The 17,197-nt window shown below is 42.4% G+C and overlaps 1 protein-coding gene across 1 annotated transcript in view; it reads right to left on the bottom strand.

Moving 5' to 3' along the window:
• The window catches only part of nphp4 (nephronophthisis 4), a 280,801-nt gene that overhangs the window by 169,807 nt on the left and 93,797 nt on the right, over positions 1-17,197 (bottom strand). Inside the window, exons 7-8 of the mRNA XM_017693446.2 lie at positions 14,139-14,308; positions 3,448-3,574 (exon numbers count right to left, since the gene is read on the bottom strand). Of these exons, the coding sequence (XP_017548935.2) occupies positions 3,448-3,574; positions 14,139-14,308 (297 nt within the window). The remainder of the gene's footprint in view (positions 1-3,447; positions 3,575-14,138; positions 14,309-17,197) is intronic.

The raw sequence follows: 17,197 nt of genomic DNA on the forward strand, positions 1-17,197 counted from the left end.
CGTACAAAATAAAGAAACAAAATAAACCAAGTAAGCTCTGAATTTTTTATACAGAATATGCTTTAACGCTGACAATACCCTCTGCCAAAATGAAGTTCCACAACAAATTGCGGAATCGTTTCCATGCAACAGTTACAATTCCCCAGCTTGATGAGCCTGTGCAGAGTCCAAGATAACTGCTGATACTACAAGGCTCACCTTCTGTGGCACAAATAGAGCCACAGAACTGTAGACATATCAGGTTCAGCTCAGCCTTTTCAACTGTTGGCAAATTAACCAACTTGAATGTCTTTTCTGTAACAACCAGTCAGTAAAGCACTTTGTGTGTGTGTGTGTGTGTGTGTGTCTATACAGGGTGAGTGAAAAGTCACAGGGCACTGTTTTATTTCAGAAACAAAAGGGAAAGTGACACATCTGAATACGCCAGCAAGTAATGGGTGAGGGGGCCTATCTTTCAGGCTATGCCCGGAACGTCCTGAAAGCCACCATACTGGAACAAGGGCAAGTTTTTTCCAATAGGAAGGTGGTCATGTAGCATATCAAAAAAGACCAGAATTGTCTCAGAAACCGATTGCCACAATCAGATTTGCAATATCTCTTGTGGTTCAAAAGTTATCAACACAGAACGTTCAAAACCTTCGTTGTTTGTCACAGGTAACTGAAGATGGAATTGACGAAAGAAGTGAGGATTGAGGTGATCCTGATGTCCGGGGAATGCAGCTGCCATATCATAGCTGCAGTCTTCAACAACCGACACCCAGAAAGACCACCAATTTCACACAGCACCGTTGCATCTCTCACAGCCAAATTCCAAGAAACTAGGACTGTGGACGACAAGCCACGTAGTGGTTGTGCAAAGACTCCTACCGACGAAGAAACCTCAACAATGGTTTTGGCAGCCTTTGCGAAAAGTCCACAACACAGCATGTGACATCTCGTAGCAGAATGTGGTGTCAGCCAGTCATCCCTTGTATGAATTCTTCATACCAATAAGTTACACCCCTTCAAGATTCAGCTGCAGCAGAAACTGTCAGAGGATGATCCTGATAGATGTGTTGAGTTCTGCACCTGGACGTTAGACCAACATCAATGGGATCCCACATTCGCACAGGGCAGTGACGAGGCCAATTTTTATGTCAATGGTGAGGTCAACCGCCAGAACGTGAGGTATTGGAGTGACGAAAACAGCATACACCAAAGTTGTAGGTAATGTGAAAATTATGGTGTGGTGTGGAATATGGGGCACCTGGGTAATCAGACCCGTTTTCATCAACCAGATCCTAAATGCTCTGCGTTTCCTGACAATGCTACATTGATGTTCCCTTTCATTCTGACCGAAGATGGCAGTTTCCCCAGTTATTTTCAACATCATTTCAAACAAATTATGTATGCTACGAAAATCCGCAACAAACACCACCTTCAGCATTGCATCGTGGAGGCTTGTGACAGCATTTCCCCAGAGATTCTCATGTGGGTTCATAACGAGTGGATCCTGCGCCTTCAACTCTGTATTCAGCACCAGGGACAGCACGTTGAACACGTCAAATAGCTGTGCATCACAGGCAACGTTCCCAGTTGTTGTTGCAACTTTCTGTGTTGATAACTTTTGAACCACAAGAGATATTAAAAATATTTGAATATGATATGAATATGATATAAAATTTGATATGCTACATGACCACCTTGCCACTGGAAAAACTGGCCCTTGATCCAACATGGCGGTTTTCAAGATGGCGGCCATGTTTCGGACATAGCCTAAAAGATAGGCCCCCTCACCCATTACCTGCTGGGGTATTCCGATCTGTCATTTTCCATTTCGTTTCTGGTTTCTGAAATAAAACCGTGTCCTGTGACTTATGACTCACCCTGTATGTGTATATATATTTATATATAGAGAGAGAGAGACAGAGCCTGGAAAAGGATAGCATGCCCACTCCAGATAAGTGGAAAGAACTTGCCCAGGGGGAGGAGTTTAAGTATCTCGGGGTTTTGTTCACGAGTGATGGGAAGGGGGATCGTGAGATCGGCCGCAGGCTGAGACAGGCAGCAGCAGTAATGCGGTCACTGTACCGGACTGTAGTGGTGAAGAGGGTGCTGACCCATAAGGCAAAGCTCTCTGTTTAGTGATTGGTCTACATCCCGATCCTCACCTATGGTCATGAGCTGTGGGTAATGACTGAAAGAATGAGATCGTAAATACAAGCAGCTTTCTTCGCAGGGTGGCGGATGGGCTATTCGATAGGGTGAGGAGCTCAGAGTAATTGAGAGGAGCCAACTGAGATGGTTCAGGCATCTGATCCGCATGCCCCTTGGACGTCTCCCAGTAGGGGTGTACCAGGCACAGCCTACCGGGATAAGACCCCGGGGTCATCCTAGGACCCGCTGGAGGGATTACATCACCAAGTTGGCCTGGGAGCGGCTTGGGGTCCCCGGAAATGAGGAGCTGGAGGAAGATGTGGGGGACGGTCATCTGGGATTCTCTGCTCTCTCAACTGCTACCGCAACCCTATCTGGACTAGCAGTCAGCGATGATGATGATGATGATGATGATTATGACATCACATCCATGATGAATTCAAAATGGACTTTTGCAGGCTAGTTTTCATATTTACACACTGTGCAGTAAGTGGTGTGCTATAAAAACATGATAAAATCACTATAAAAGCAATGTTCTCGTTTTATTGAAAAAAAAACAACACAAATCTTAATCTCCATTATTATCTTATATCTATAACGCAACCCTATCTGGTCTAAGTGGTTAACAGTGTTGATGATGATGAAGTATGTTTTTTCCCTCTCCTGTAAAGTTACCATTTTTGAGATACAAGGTTTTGATACACACACACACACACTATATATATATATATATATATATATATATATATATATATATATATGAACAAACCTTTTCATTCCATTTATCTTCTAGATTTTATTAATACTGAAGGCATAAAAATTATGAAGGAACACGACACATTATGTATTCAATTCAGCAAAGCAGAATATGTTTTTACTGTATATTCTTCAAAGTAGCCACCTATAGTGACTCACCTATAGTGACCTATAGAGCAAGTTTCATCATAGCGTTTGATGGTTTTCCTGATTGCACTTAACTGTGCATCAACCTAACCTTCGCACAACACAACTGATGGTCTCAAATACATTAGGAAGGCAAGCAATTCCACAAATTAACTCTTGAAAAGGAATACCTGTTAAATCATGAAGCTGATTGAGAGAATGCCAAGAGTGTGCAAAGCTGTCATCAAAGCAAAAGGTGGCTACTTTGAAGAATGTTAAGCAGAAAACATTCTAGTTTGTTTAACACCTCCATATTACACGTTCTTCAACTTAATGTCTTCAATATCAAAACGTTTGACTGGTACTCTGTGTACATATGGCAATGTACAACAGACATGCATGACCTTTACCCCTAAGCAAGTGCCCTACCTTCACCTCTCCAGCCAGGGGCACACAGAAGACATACTCCAGCTGGAAAACCACACTGAAGGCCGGGTGCCTCATCATCTTCAGCTCCACACCATCACGCAGTACCAGTACAGGACCGGTGGAGGGGCTGCAGAAGAGAGACAGCCGTCAGTAATCAACGCAATCGAAATCAGCACCCAGGACGCAAGAGATGAGCTTCAAACTGTGTGTGTCTAACTCGGTTATAAAAATCTATCTGCTATGATGACTCACAGCAGATGCTATGTCCCGATTCATGCATGTCTGCAATATAGAAATGGTCAGTGTGTAGCACAGTTTTACTCCTTGGGTGAAAACTGTACAATATCTTTACATGCATAACATTCATTCTGCTCCACCATTCAAAATCAGGTCAATAACTACTTGTATGTCAACACAGCTATTGGTATGTTATGTGTCAACCACTGCATATTGAAGTTGAAATTAAATCATGAGCTCAAAGTGCAGATTTACAGCTTGAATTTGAGGGAACAGTGTATGCATTACAACCATTTTCATACAAAACACCCCCTCCATATTTTTAATACTTGGTTGCAAATCCTTTAGAGTCAATGAGTGCTTGAAATCTGGAACTCAGACACTTGGTTTCTTCTCTGGTGATGCTGTGCACAGCTTGTCTTGAGTTCTTGGAGACCATCCTTCAGTTTTGCTTTCAGTAAGTGAAACACTTGCTGAACTGAACTGAGGTCAGGGGATTGACTTAACCATTGCAAACATTCAATATATCTGCCTTAAAAATGTCTTTGGCTTTCACACCTTTGGGTCAATGTCCATCTGTAATCTGAAGCACCGACTGAATCAGAGCAGATCATTCAGACCTAAACACTTAAGAATTCAATCTGCTGCTTTTTTTGGTAGTCACTTAAAAATACAAGGGAAACAGTTCCATTGGCAGCCAAACAGGCCCATGCCATAACATTACCTCCACCATGCTTGAGATGATGTGGTATGCTTTGGATCATGAATAGTTCCTTCCCTTCTCCATACTCTTCTTCTCCCATTACTCTGATACAAGTTGATCTTTGTCTTATCTGTCCATAAGATGCTGTTCCAGAACTGTACATGCTTTTTTTAGATGCATGATTTAAAATGTTGCTTGGTCATCAATCACAAATGTTGTCTGTGCTGTTCCAGGCCTTTTAGTGTTTCTGAGCTCACCAATGTGTTCTTTCTCAAAAATGCACCAAACAGTTGATTTAGAAATGTTTTCCATGTCTATGATGCTTTGTTTTGATTTTTCATTCAATGATGCCTTGCTTCACTGGCAGAGACAGCTTGTGGACTTCATATTGAGAGTTAAAAGCCACAAATGTGGATGCCACAGTTGAAATCAACTCAAGAACCTTTTATCTGATTATTCTTGTAAGGGAATAATAGAGGAATAAATAATGAAATAACCAGTTGTGCAGCCAAATGTCTAGTTACTTTTGAGCCCCCCAAAATGGGCTATGTATGAAAACGATTGTAATTCCTACACCTTTCAGCTGGTTGGGATGTAAATACAATCAAGTTGAAAGTCTGCCCTTTGAACTTATATTCATTATTTAATTTCAAACCCAATATGCTGTGATTGACAGCTAAAATAATAACTTTGGCGGTGTCCAAATATTTATGAATCTGACTGTCATTTTATTCAATAATAACATACATTATACAATAAAATATTAGGAGACCAACAAACGTATTTTAAAGATTACTTTAATGATCTATTAGTAGTGTTTAAATGATCTGCTTTAAGATTTGATTACCATTTTGAATATAAGTAAACGTTTGGAATTTGGTTTGGTTTGTACCTCAAACTGCCGCAAAAGGCTTAATGCACACATTCTACCCACATGTTAATGTATGAAACTGGCACGCAAGCCTAAATGTGCAGTTTATCATCTGTGTGCATGATAAAATACACAATGCCCTTCTCTTTCTCATACATATACATTTAAAGGGAGAGCGAAAAGTGAGTGGAGACACTACGCGTGTGGCGGACTACATGTTTTGCTCGATTTACTAAAGTTTGAGCAACTTAAACTTAATTTGATTCTGGATTTCCATCAATTTTCCAATGGTAGGCGCAAATTTGCATTAGGGTCTCAAAGACATGTTGTTAAGAGACACAGCAGTTAGGCGGAGGCACAAGCCTTGGAAATGTGCTAAAAGAATATTTACTAACAAAATAACTGTTTAAACTCTTGGGACCAAGTGTACAAATGTGAAAAGAGACAGCGCAAAATACGCACATAGTCTGTGTTATCATTTCACAAAGTCTATCTTCTTATTGGCAGTAAAATAAAACCCCTGTAGGACACTAGTGAAGGCATACACTAGGGGGCATTGAGAACACTTGCCTGGAGCGGAGTGCATCCCTGTTTCCGCAGCGCCTGGCGAGCAGTTAGGGGGTTAGGTGCCTTGCTCAAGGCCACCTCCCCTGAGCCAAAAGTATGTGACTGGGTTGCCCTTGAGCAAGGCACCTAACCCCCAACCGGACCCCGGGCGCTGTAGATAGGGCTGTTCCGGGCAAGTGTGCTCACCGCCCCCTAGTGTGTGTCTTCACTAGCATATATGTGGTGTTTCACAGCACAGATGTGTTAGATTGCAGATTTCCCCACTGTGGGACTAATAAGCGTCACTTAATCTTAATCTAATCTAATGTGAACGTTAGGAAAGAATGGTAGGAAAGAACTTCAGCCTCAGGAAAGTGTGTGCCTTATGTGTGAGCAGTAAGTGGACGATGCTACAGTATGCGTAGTTTGTGCGAAAAGCTGCAACCTTAATGAATGGAACGTTCCATTTACGTGCATAGTGGGCACACATTGAGATCGCACTGAGCCACATTATTCTAATAGCACTATAACAGAATAAATTTACACATTTACATGCAACAAAATTGCTTTAATATTGTTAACAACAGTGTTTCCAAACTTTTCCATGGGAGTATTTAAAGGGTGCTCCAACATTTGACTTCACAGCTACACAACTGCAACAAAAACACTGAGCTTAAACTTCACGAGACGGTTTTAAAAGGTCTTTTTTATACTCAGCTGCAGTTAAAAAAGACACTGTTTTGCTAATCTCTCCTGTTCAGGCATGTACATTAAACACAGCTTTAACAAATTGAATGTAGCAGAGAGGACCAAACTCGTTAGCAGCTAATCGAGCCCAGCGTGGAGCGTGCTGTATGAGAGATCACAGGGCTGTACAAGGCTAGCATTATGCTGCTAAATAACCACTCTGTACTAATGAGAAAAATAATTGACTCACACATTCTCTGGAAGCCTCCTGAAAGAGTCCAGCGTGTGGAGGTCTAGCACTGAGCATAGCAGCCTGATTTAGTGAGATCTGAAAAAGCTGCTTTTCCCCCTCCACACTTTACACTGCATATCAGGATTTGGGGAAAGATGCTTTGTACATTGCTTATTAAAAGGTTAAGCCCTTTAAAGTCTAGACAGTTAAATGGTCCAGCATGCGCCTGAAGGTGGCAATTCTACTGCTTCAGTTTGCATCAATTTGTGTCAGAATTGGTCAATTTGTTAAATGACACTTTGAGACATTTTGAACCATGTATATGCCAGCTCAGCAGCCACCAGATATCAGATATGACTCTTTACCCTCTAAACCTGTGTCATTCCTTGTTACCAGGTAGCACTGTTGCCATTAGCTGGTACAGTGGTGTGTAGCACTTTCACCCTGCTAACTACACTTCTAATGCCATAGAACAGGTTCAGTTTCAGCTTTCTGTCACTTTAGCACCAGTTAGTCAACTTTGCTCTCTCAAGAATGGGTGTTTATTGTGCACACATGTATCAGCAGAGGACCAGGTAGTCGAATTGATCTGTGTACTGTGGTGTGCTAAGTATACTTCTAACACCACAGAAAATTTAGCATTAGCTTAGCGATCAGGCTGTAAATATATGCTCTGCTTGGAAAAACAGTATAGACTGGTCTGGTCACCAGCAATGCCAGCATATGTTGTGTTCACATCTCCATTTTTGTTGTTTTTCAGTTCTTCAGTTGTTGACCTGTTGACCTTTACATTGTGTGTAAATTTCATGATGAATGGACCAAAACAAACGGCCAGAAATGACATGGAAAAAAGTCTGGATCCATTGGCTTACACTGAAAGTAAAATATGTTTTTCCTTTCTCCTGTAATATTTTGGAGATTCAAGGTTTTGTTCTGACAACAGCAATATGTAGCATTTTGATGCTGGTATGCTGGTCAACCAGCATGAGCAAGCTGGGGTGACCAGCTAAATCAGAACCAGACCAGCACTAGCAGACCAGCATAAACAAGTGTAGATCAGCATGAAATGCTTGCTGGGTCGCGCTGCGCTTTTCAGCAGGGTACACCATGAAACAGGTATAATTCCAGCTCTCCAAAACCAGACACTTGACGTTGCTTTCTAAGATTTGAGCCATTATCATTTAAACGCGCATCAGGTTCTTCAGTTTCTTCAGTTTAACCCAAAATTGAAGCTTTTCTGGTAGAGTTGTTAGCATGCTAACTAAGCTAATGCTGTCCAGCTCTGCTCTCCTAGTTGGCGGTACCGTTCAACATTTAGCAACCATTGTTAGACTGATGGTGTGACAATAGATTGGAAGTGCACTGCATTCATTTATATGTAAAACCATGTAAGTGATTTTTTAGGTGAATTTTTTATTTGATTGTTATCACTTTTGAAACAATGCTGGATGAGGTGGCACATAAGCAACGTGAACGAATAAACGAACAGGTATATCATTAAGCAGTCCCATCCAGTTTGGCAGGCCTGAGCATGGTCAGCTACCAGTGCTGTGTAGACTTTCCATGCCATACATACTCTGTCCTTACGGATGCCATTGGAACAGATACTCTCTGTGCTCAGAATATTCCAGCACTACGGTGGATATGAGGCCTTTCGGGACAAGGGATTTCACCAGCAATCTCTGCTCAGTGGCAGAAAACAAGCAAAATGTATCCAATGCATCATCTCAGCATGGAGCAAAGCAGATTGTTCCTGCCATTCCCTGCATAATTACAGCCCACGCACACACTACAATTCACAACAGCACATTCATACACACAGGCAGCTGCAGCTGCAGCTCCAGCAGACGTCTCAGGATGATTTCTGAGGCTGCATTAAGGCAATGACGTATGCCTGTGTGTGTGTGTGTGGGGGGGGGGGGTTGGGTTAATGTTTAAGTGGAGTGATTTCCTATAGAGAGACATGCAGAAGTGCTCAGGAATCGTGTTGAATCAGAATTCAATATGCATTTAATTAATTTCAATAAACCTTTGGATCTCTGAGCACTCTGGAATGGGGAATTATTTTCATTGAGAAAAGTGTTTTAACTGATTTATTTCAAATCTTAAAGGACAATTTTGTGCACAATTACACACAGCTAACTGAAAACTGATTGCAGAAATGCAAAATATAGACTTTAAACCAGGGGTGCACAACTGAAGGGTCCGGTCAAGTACAATTTGATGATTTACCTGCTCAAACGCACCTGATTACACTCATCTGTTAAGTGGGTCTGTTTGACTAGGGCACCCACCAAACTGTGCTGGTCACTGGCCTTCCAGGACCAGAGTTGTGCACCCCTGCTTTAAAGAGTTAAACAAGAAGTTGCAAGCAAAGTTAAAGAGGCCACATCCTATACTTTTCTTGTATTATATTTTTTCCTCTGAGGCCCATTAATGATGTCTGATGTACCAGTCTTAATTCATTTGTACAGGACCATCTTTAACTTTTTATCCTATTGAATTAAAGAGTTTTGTTTTTTTCTCACGGTGCCTTAAAGACATATGATCTCTGTTCTGACTGGCTACACTGAAAAATCTTATAGAAATATAATGCAAGGCTGAAATACTCCTTATAACTAGTGATGCACCAAAATGAAAATTCTTGAAATTTTCAAAACTGAAATTCAGGTTCCACTGAGCTGACAGCTAAAGCTACAAAACAAACAAACAAACAAAAAAACTGAATTAACACAATAATGCTGGTGCTTCAAAGTAGATGATCACCATGTTGGGAAAGAGAGCTGACAGAAAACTTAATGACTAGTTTAATTGTAAACAGCTTGCTAAATAATATAAAATATTAACGTTGTAAAAAAAAAAGTAATATGTTACAGTTTCCCAAACAAAAATCTAAAGCTGGTTCCAGCAAAAACAATACGTAAAGCACATGGACAAAAAAGTATTTGACTTTTTTATTTTATTTTATATTTTCAACGCAACCCTAAAGTGACATTATCAACAACTGCTGGTCAAAATCTTTGGGGCAACCTTGCTTAGGAAAAAAATGGGACGTATTTTCAGCTTGGCTTCCATATATGGAGCATACAGTCTGGGAAGTGAATGAGACATTTTGAAACTCTATCATCACCTCATACTACATCAAAACTCTTATGTATTATAAGTATTATTTATTATTTATGTATACATAAACAGAAATTTAGCTTTTTTTCCAGTTTCTGTGTACTTTCCAAGACAAAAGATGGCCCTCTCAGCAAGTTTCCGTTTTCTTGAACTCCTTTAGTCACGAAAGAGCAAGTGCCCCCAGAAAAACTAGAAGAATCTAATAGACTTGCAGCTTGAAAATGAGCATGGTTTAAACTTTCTAGGGCTTTGCACTAGGTTTAAACAAACAGAGAACCACCTGTTCTTGTCAAACTGGGCCTGTGAGCACAAATACGGAAGTGGAAAGGGAATTAGGAGTATGGCGCATTAAAGTTTGACACATTCTGTGCTACTACTCGTCTGAAGTGCAGCGGAGAAATCTATTAATTCTTCTGAAACACCTGTCATGCTTCCGTCATGCATGACAGTCTAGTGTAGTTAATTTGCTCCCAACAGTCTGATATCACTTTACTTTCACACATTCACGCATTTGTACGCACACACAAGTCATCAAGACAGTGGCAGCACTGAGGAGTAAAAGTAATCACTAATTAAACACATTCTCTCTCGAAGAGAACAGTCTGTGGCTCCTCCATGCCGGAGTCTTGTGCTGAAGTTGTAAATGACACGAGTCTGTGATTGGTCGTACGTTAACGGTTAGATGCAACACGTTCGGTGTGAACTATGAAATCTCGCACGTCACAGAGAGCGAGGCTGTTGAGGGCTTTGACAGACGGCATAAGGTTGATGCTAGCTCTCTCTCTCTCACTATCTGCCTCTCTCCCTTCCTTCTCCATCAGGCTTTAAATATAGCCCTGTTTCCAGGCACACTTGGTGCAGGGGGAGCCGCATGAAAGGTAGAAGTTCAGTGCTCTGTGCTTGACTTTTTCGCCTCTTGGCATTTCTGCCGGCCTGACATACAGCACGAGCTAATGAAGCAGAACCTAAAGCATGGGGCGGCAGGCTCTGCCCAGGGGATACTCATCTGGCCAAAGTGAAAAAGCTGTGATAAAAAGATTTCAGAAAATCAGTTTAGGTTTAAGTGATGAAATATTTATCGCTCGTGGAAAAAGGTGTGTAAATCACTTCGAATCCATATTTGATACGAGTTATAAGACCTGTTAAATAAAAGATGGAGGCAGAGGTAACTCGGGAAAAGAGCAGTCGGCCAGATAAGGGGAGGGAGCATGAGCGGGCTGAGGACTGTGGGTTAGGAGGGTATGTTAACATAGGTCATCTAGAATAAAGTCAAGAAGCAGAATCAAAGTAATAATATGTTTAATTGCAGTCATTCAGGGTATTAAGAACAGGGTAACAAGAAAAGGCTGGGTAAGGTGTGGGTATGGAGAAGAAAAGATCATGATTAAAAGACCAGAAGCAGGATAAAAACATCATTAATGAATGAGTCAGCTCCCAGTGGCAATTTACTCGAGGCAAAAGGACAAGGGGACATGCAGAGGTCATGGAGGATTGATGTTGCCCTCATTCGCTGTAAGAATTATAGTGAATATAGCTTTGCAAATTATTTTTCCACCTTTGATACTCGAGTTTTTAATGTTTTATTGTCAGTCATGGTTAGCGGTCAGTGGTGTGCCCTATTATTCCAAGGACATTTGCTTGCATCCTTATCTGTTTGTTGCATTATGTGCATGTTTGCAGTGGGGGGGAAAGGTAGTAAGATACCAAAATAGAGCAGGCTAGCTAATATTAGCGATTAATATGTGCATAATGAAATCATTAAGGTGTAAATGTATACATTGTATACAATGTATACCGCCACTGTAAAGGAATTTATGCTGGGAAGTTCCTCTACAATGGAGGTGATAGTAACAGGGATTAAGATTAAGTGACACTTATTAGTCCCACAACGGGGAAATTTCACCTCCACATTTAACCCATCCGTGAAGTGAAACACCACATACACACTAGTGAGCACACACACACTAGGGGGCAGTGAGCACACTTGCCCGGAGCAGTGGGCATCCCAATCCGCAGCGCCCGGGGAGCAGTTGGGGGTTAGGTGTCTTGCTCAAGGACACCTCAGTCATGTGCTGTCGGCTCTGGGGATCGAACCGGGGACCTTCCGGTTTATTTACTATTCAAACCCATTAGTAAATTTACACATCTTCTGAGCTTATATCTAATATTGATAATGGTAAAACTGCGCAAAATTTGGGGAGGGTTTTTTTTTCCCTACAATTTTGCCTTTCAATACCTCTCCACTATGCATGGATTAAAAAAAAAACTGTTTTAGCCCAAAGTTTCATCTCAAAGCTACTGTAAAGCAATGTATCAGCATCAGGCAGTGTATTCATAGGCAAGAATTTGGGTGAGGCCTTAAACGCTTTGGGCATTTGGTTCCTATCACCACTACTATGAATAATTCTGACTTAATAAGTTTCTTTAAAACCATGCATGAAACCACTCTGAACCACTTTGTTTACAGCTTATTTATTATTTATTTAGTGTGGTCAAGTTGGTTCTGAGTCCTGCTAATCATATAGATAGCATTTCTCCAGAGTTCTGCTTGGGTCTTCAGGCTTTAGACTTGTTCTTGATTCTGCTGATTATATCCACCGTATATCAATTGTTCTGAAAAAAAATTTGCCTTTTTTTGAACAAATTGTTGTATCTCATAACATGTCCAGAAAAAGACCATTTCAGTTTGTTAACCTGGGCTATGAGTGAGAGGTGAGGCTTGTTTTAGTCAAAAATTCTTTCTTTGCTGTCCTAGATACTCTCAAACATCTTCACCAGCACAAGGTTCAAAGGCAACAATATTTTTTTGACATGTGTTTTGGGTCCAGCTTTTGTATCAATAACAACTATAAAAAAATAAAAAAAAACCTAGTCAAGTGTCACTGTGTGTCTTATTGCTTGACTGCTGGGTTCTTTGGTGTTAAATCTGATCCAAGTAAGCAAAAGACCCCCTCCACTTCTACATCTTCACCATCTATGGCAAAGGTAACAGCCCCTCACTGCCCAAACCTGTTTTCTTCATGTTACGCAGAAGATGCATCTTTTCTTTTTGTTTGTTTACTTTCTGTCTAAAGTTTAGTGATTTAATTATGCAGACAATTTAGAAAAATTGGTGGAATTCTGCTTTAACCGTTACTAAGTCAGTTCTGACTCCTGGGAACCAAATGAATAGTGTTTCTCCAGAATACTCAGTACTTTGCTCGGGTCTTTAGGCTTCTTAATGGGTTCTTCATGATTCCTCTGATTGTATTCATCCATCTTGTTGATGAGCATCTTCCTCTTTTACCTTCAGGTGTTAGAAGCATAACTGTCTCATAATTGGTTCTTCTCATAATATGTCCAATTTAAGAAAGCTTTGTCATCTGGCCTTTGACGGAGAGTTGAGGCTTCAGAGTCTAGGCTTTCAATGAGAAGTCAAGTTTGATTTGGTTATGGATACAATTTGTTGGTTTTCTTTGCCATCCAAAGTACTCTCAAAAGCCACACCAGCACCGAAGTTCAAATGCATTAATATTTTTGCAGTCCTGTTTCTTTATTATTATTATTTTTTTTCTGTCTTTTTCGGAGGGCCAATCTTTGTTGTATTTATAGACTTTATAGACTGGATTCATCACTTCCTGCACATTATTGCCTTTGGGACGCATAAATGCAATCACTCCTTTTTGCCAATCATTAACACCTGCTTTGCGACCTATTTTCCACACATTGAACGAGAAATTCGCTGCACTATACCACCTCTTCTCAATCTATGAATCCTGTTGCACACATTGCAGGTATTTACAGCTCGATCATCCTTGTGCAATGCCATCTGCAGCAGCCTGAAATTTTTGTTCAGGGAGCTACCAAAAAGTACAGAGTAGGTCTGCTTTGGCTTACTGGGTCTTGAAGAACCGTATAGGAAGTTGATTACGTCTGTCTGCACACATATAGAAAGACTGCTGCTGTCCTCAGTCAATAAAGAAGAAACATTCTGACCGAGTTTCACTTCTTATTAGGTGTGCCACACAATATTTAGAGAAAACAAACCCATTTTTATATTTGAATAGCTTAAGAATTCATTGTTGGCCAAATTAGTATATACTTCATTGAATATTATTGCAATCGATTAAAATTGATTCTGACAACCCAAAATCAACGCACCCATACTTCATAGTATTTACTGCAAAGTGCAGGGCATGAAGGCACTATTGGACAGTATACAAACGATCGTGGTTATGACATTAGCAGTAAGCAACAGCAGTCTTCTTTGGGGAATTTAAAACACCATATGGACTGACTGGCAATGGACCCACCTGAGTATGTCTGTAGAAGTCTGTCTGAGGCCACTGCTCCCCTTGGCCCCTAAGACCCCCAGCTCTAGCATCAGCACCTGAGGCCTCTCTACCCAGCCCCAGCCGTTATGGACTCCCACATGCAGCCTGCGTTCCTGCACCACCACCGACCGCACCTCCATGCCCAGTTTCTGAGGAGAACACATATACAAACACACGTGAGGGGAATAGTTGGACATTAACACACAGAATACACAGAGGCACATGTGAGAGGAATCCCTTCAGCAGAGCACACACACATACACACACGTGACAGGAATTCATTAGGCTTCATGCACATGTTCTGTGTGATTAGCCTGAAAGAGCATCTCCTGTGGCATGCCCTGTTTGCATTTAATCCTCAGGGGGGAGTCAGGTAACACGTACAAGTCATGGCTGTACATGGATATGCTGTCAATTCTGGCCTCTGTGTAACGCTGAGCAACCTCTCTTCGTGGCCTCTAATTAAAGCAGTGCTTCTCCACTAAATGAAGTACACAGTGTAGGACTGGGAGGAGAAGAAGAACCAACAGGGAAAACAGCCAGAAGAAAGCCAGCATTATTTGCATACTTACATAAAGCGGATTTCTACAGACCAAGTCAACAAACTGGCTCTGACTAGAGAAAGGTTTATAGATATAAGATAATAATGGAGATTAAGATTTGTGTTGTTTTTTTTTTTCAATAAAATGTGAACATTGCTTTTATAGTGATTTTATAATGATTGTATAGCACACCACTTACTGCACAGTGTGTACATATGAAAACTAGGCTGCAAAAGTCCATTTTGAATTCATCATGGATGTGATGTCATAATCATCATCATCATCCCTGACCGCTAGTCCAGATAGGGTCGTGGTAGCAGTTGAGAGAGTAGAGAATCCCAGATGACCCTGTCCCCCACAACTTCCTCCAGCTCATTCCCGGGGACCCCAAGCCACACCCAGGCCAACTTGGCTATATAATCCCTCCAGCGGGTCCTAGGACGACCCCGGGGTCTTGTCCCAGTAGGCCGTGCCTGGAACACCCCCACCAGGAGGCAGCCAGGGGCCATCTGGATCAGATGCCCGAACCACCTCAGCTGGCTCCTCTCAATGCGGAAGAGTAGCGGCTCTACTCTGAGCTCCTCCCAGATGACCGAGCTCCTCACTCTATCAAATAGCGTGTAGCCTGCCACCTGATGAAGAAAGCTCATTTCCGCTGCTTGTATTCGCAATCTCGTTCTTTCGGTCATTACCCACAGCTCATGACCATAGGTGAGGGTCAGGATGTAGATCGACCAGTAAACAGAGAGCTTTGCCTTGTGGCTCAGCTCCCTCTTCACCACTACAGTCCAGTACAGTGACAGCATTACTGCTGCCGTCTGTCCCAGTCTGCGGTCGATCTCACGATCCCTCTTCCCGTCACTCGTGAACAAGATACTTAAACTCCTCCACTTGGGGCAGGTCCTTTCCCCTTACCTGGAGTGGGCATGCCATCTTTTTCCAGGCTAAGACCATGGACCCAGACTTGGAGGTGTTGATCCACATACCAACCACTTCACACTCAGCTGCAAATCACTCCAGCGAGCGCTGGAGGTATCCATGTGATTCAGCCAAAATAACAACATCATCTGCAAATAGCAGAGACACCACCCTCTGGCCTCCACACATAATGCCCTCCTGACCCCAGCTACGCCCTGACACTCTGTCCATGAATATCATGAACAGGAGTGGAGACAGGACACAACCCTGGTGGAGTCCAATGCTAACACTGAAAGAGTCTGACGTAATGCTGAGTATACAGACACAGCTCTCATATGGGATGGCCTGGAGTAGTAGCCCCGGCACCCCATACGATCGGAGGACCTCCTACAAGACATCTCGAGGAACACGGTCATAAGTCTTCTCCAAGTCCACAAAACACATGTAGACTGGGTTGGCAAACTCCCATGCCCCCTCAACAATCTGTGAGATGGTGAAAAGCTGGTCCATTGTTCCACGGCCGGGACGGAATCCGCATTGTTCCTCAATCTGAGGTTCAACTATCGGTCAGAGTCTCCTTTCCAGCACCTTTGCAGAGACTTTCCCAGAGTGGCTGAGCAGTGTTATACCCCAATAGTTGGCACACACCCTTTTTAAAAATAGGGACTACTACCCCAGTCTGCCAGTCCAAGGGTACTCTTCCCGAGGTCCATGCAATATCGGTGGCTCGGTCCTGCCGCTTTGCGCTGTACAACATCAGACTGATACGGCCGTTTCTAACACAACGAGCCACCCAACTCTTGGTACAAGCAGTAGTCATCTCACGCCTCGACTACTGCAATGCCATACTGACGGGCCTCCCGGCCTGTGTTGTAAAACCACTGAAGATGGTTCAGAACGCTGCAGCGCGTCTGGTCTTTAACCAACCAAAACGGGCGCATGTCACCCACCCCACTGCTCATTGAGCTCCACTGGTTACCGGTTGCTGCTCGTATCAAATTTAAAACTCTTACAATTGCCTACAAGGTGTTAACAGAGCAGGCTCCTTCCTACCTGCACTCGCTCCTAAAGGCTTACAGCACCGCCCGGCTGTTGCGATCCTCCAATGAACGTCGCTTGGCTTTGCCAAACAGTCACACAAAGCAATCGAGACTGTTCTCATGCTACCTTCCACTGTCAGAGCAGGGGCGTCCCTCGCTATTTTTAAGAAACTCCTGAAGAGAGAGCTCTTCAGGGAGCACTTACTCTGATCGCCTCTTGCAAATCTAACCACTACCAACCTCATCTCCTTCTTGCCCTCCTTCCCTTCTCTACCCCGCTATTACCCTTTGGCCTCCTTTAAGGCCTGACTATGTCTGTTCTATGTACCACATTTGTAATTCGCTTTGGATAAAAGCGTCTGCTAAATGTAAATGTAAATGTAATGTAATAATATTGCAGAGGCGTGTTAGCCACGACAGTCCCACAACGCCTGCAGCTTCCACAATGGAGGTTTTGAACAGGGTCCATTCAGACTCCATGTCCCCTACCTTCTCCGGGACATGAGAAAAACTCTCCCGGATGCGGGAATTGAAATCA

The sequence above is a fragment of the Pygocentrus nattereri genome, chromosome 28, assembly GCF_015220715.1.
Source record: "Pygocentrus nattereri isolate fPygNat1 chromosome 28, fPygNat1.pri, whole genome shotgun sequence".
Classification (NCBI taxonomy): domain Eukaryota; kingdom Metazoa; phylum Chordata; class Actinopteri; order Characiformes; family Serrasalmidae; genus Pygocentrus; species Pygocentrus nattereri.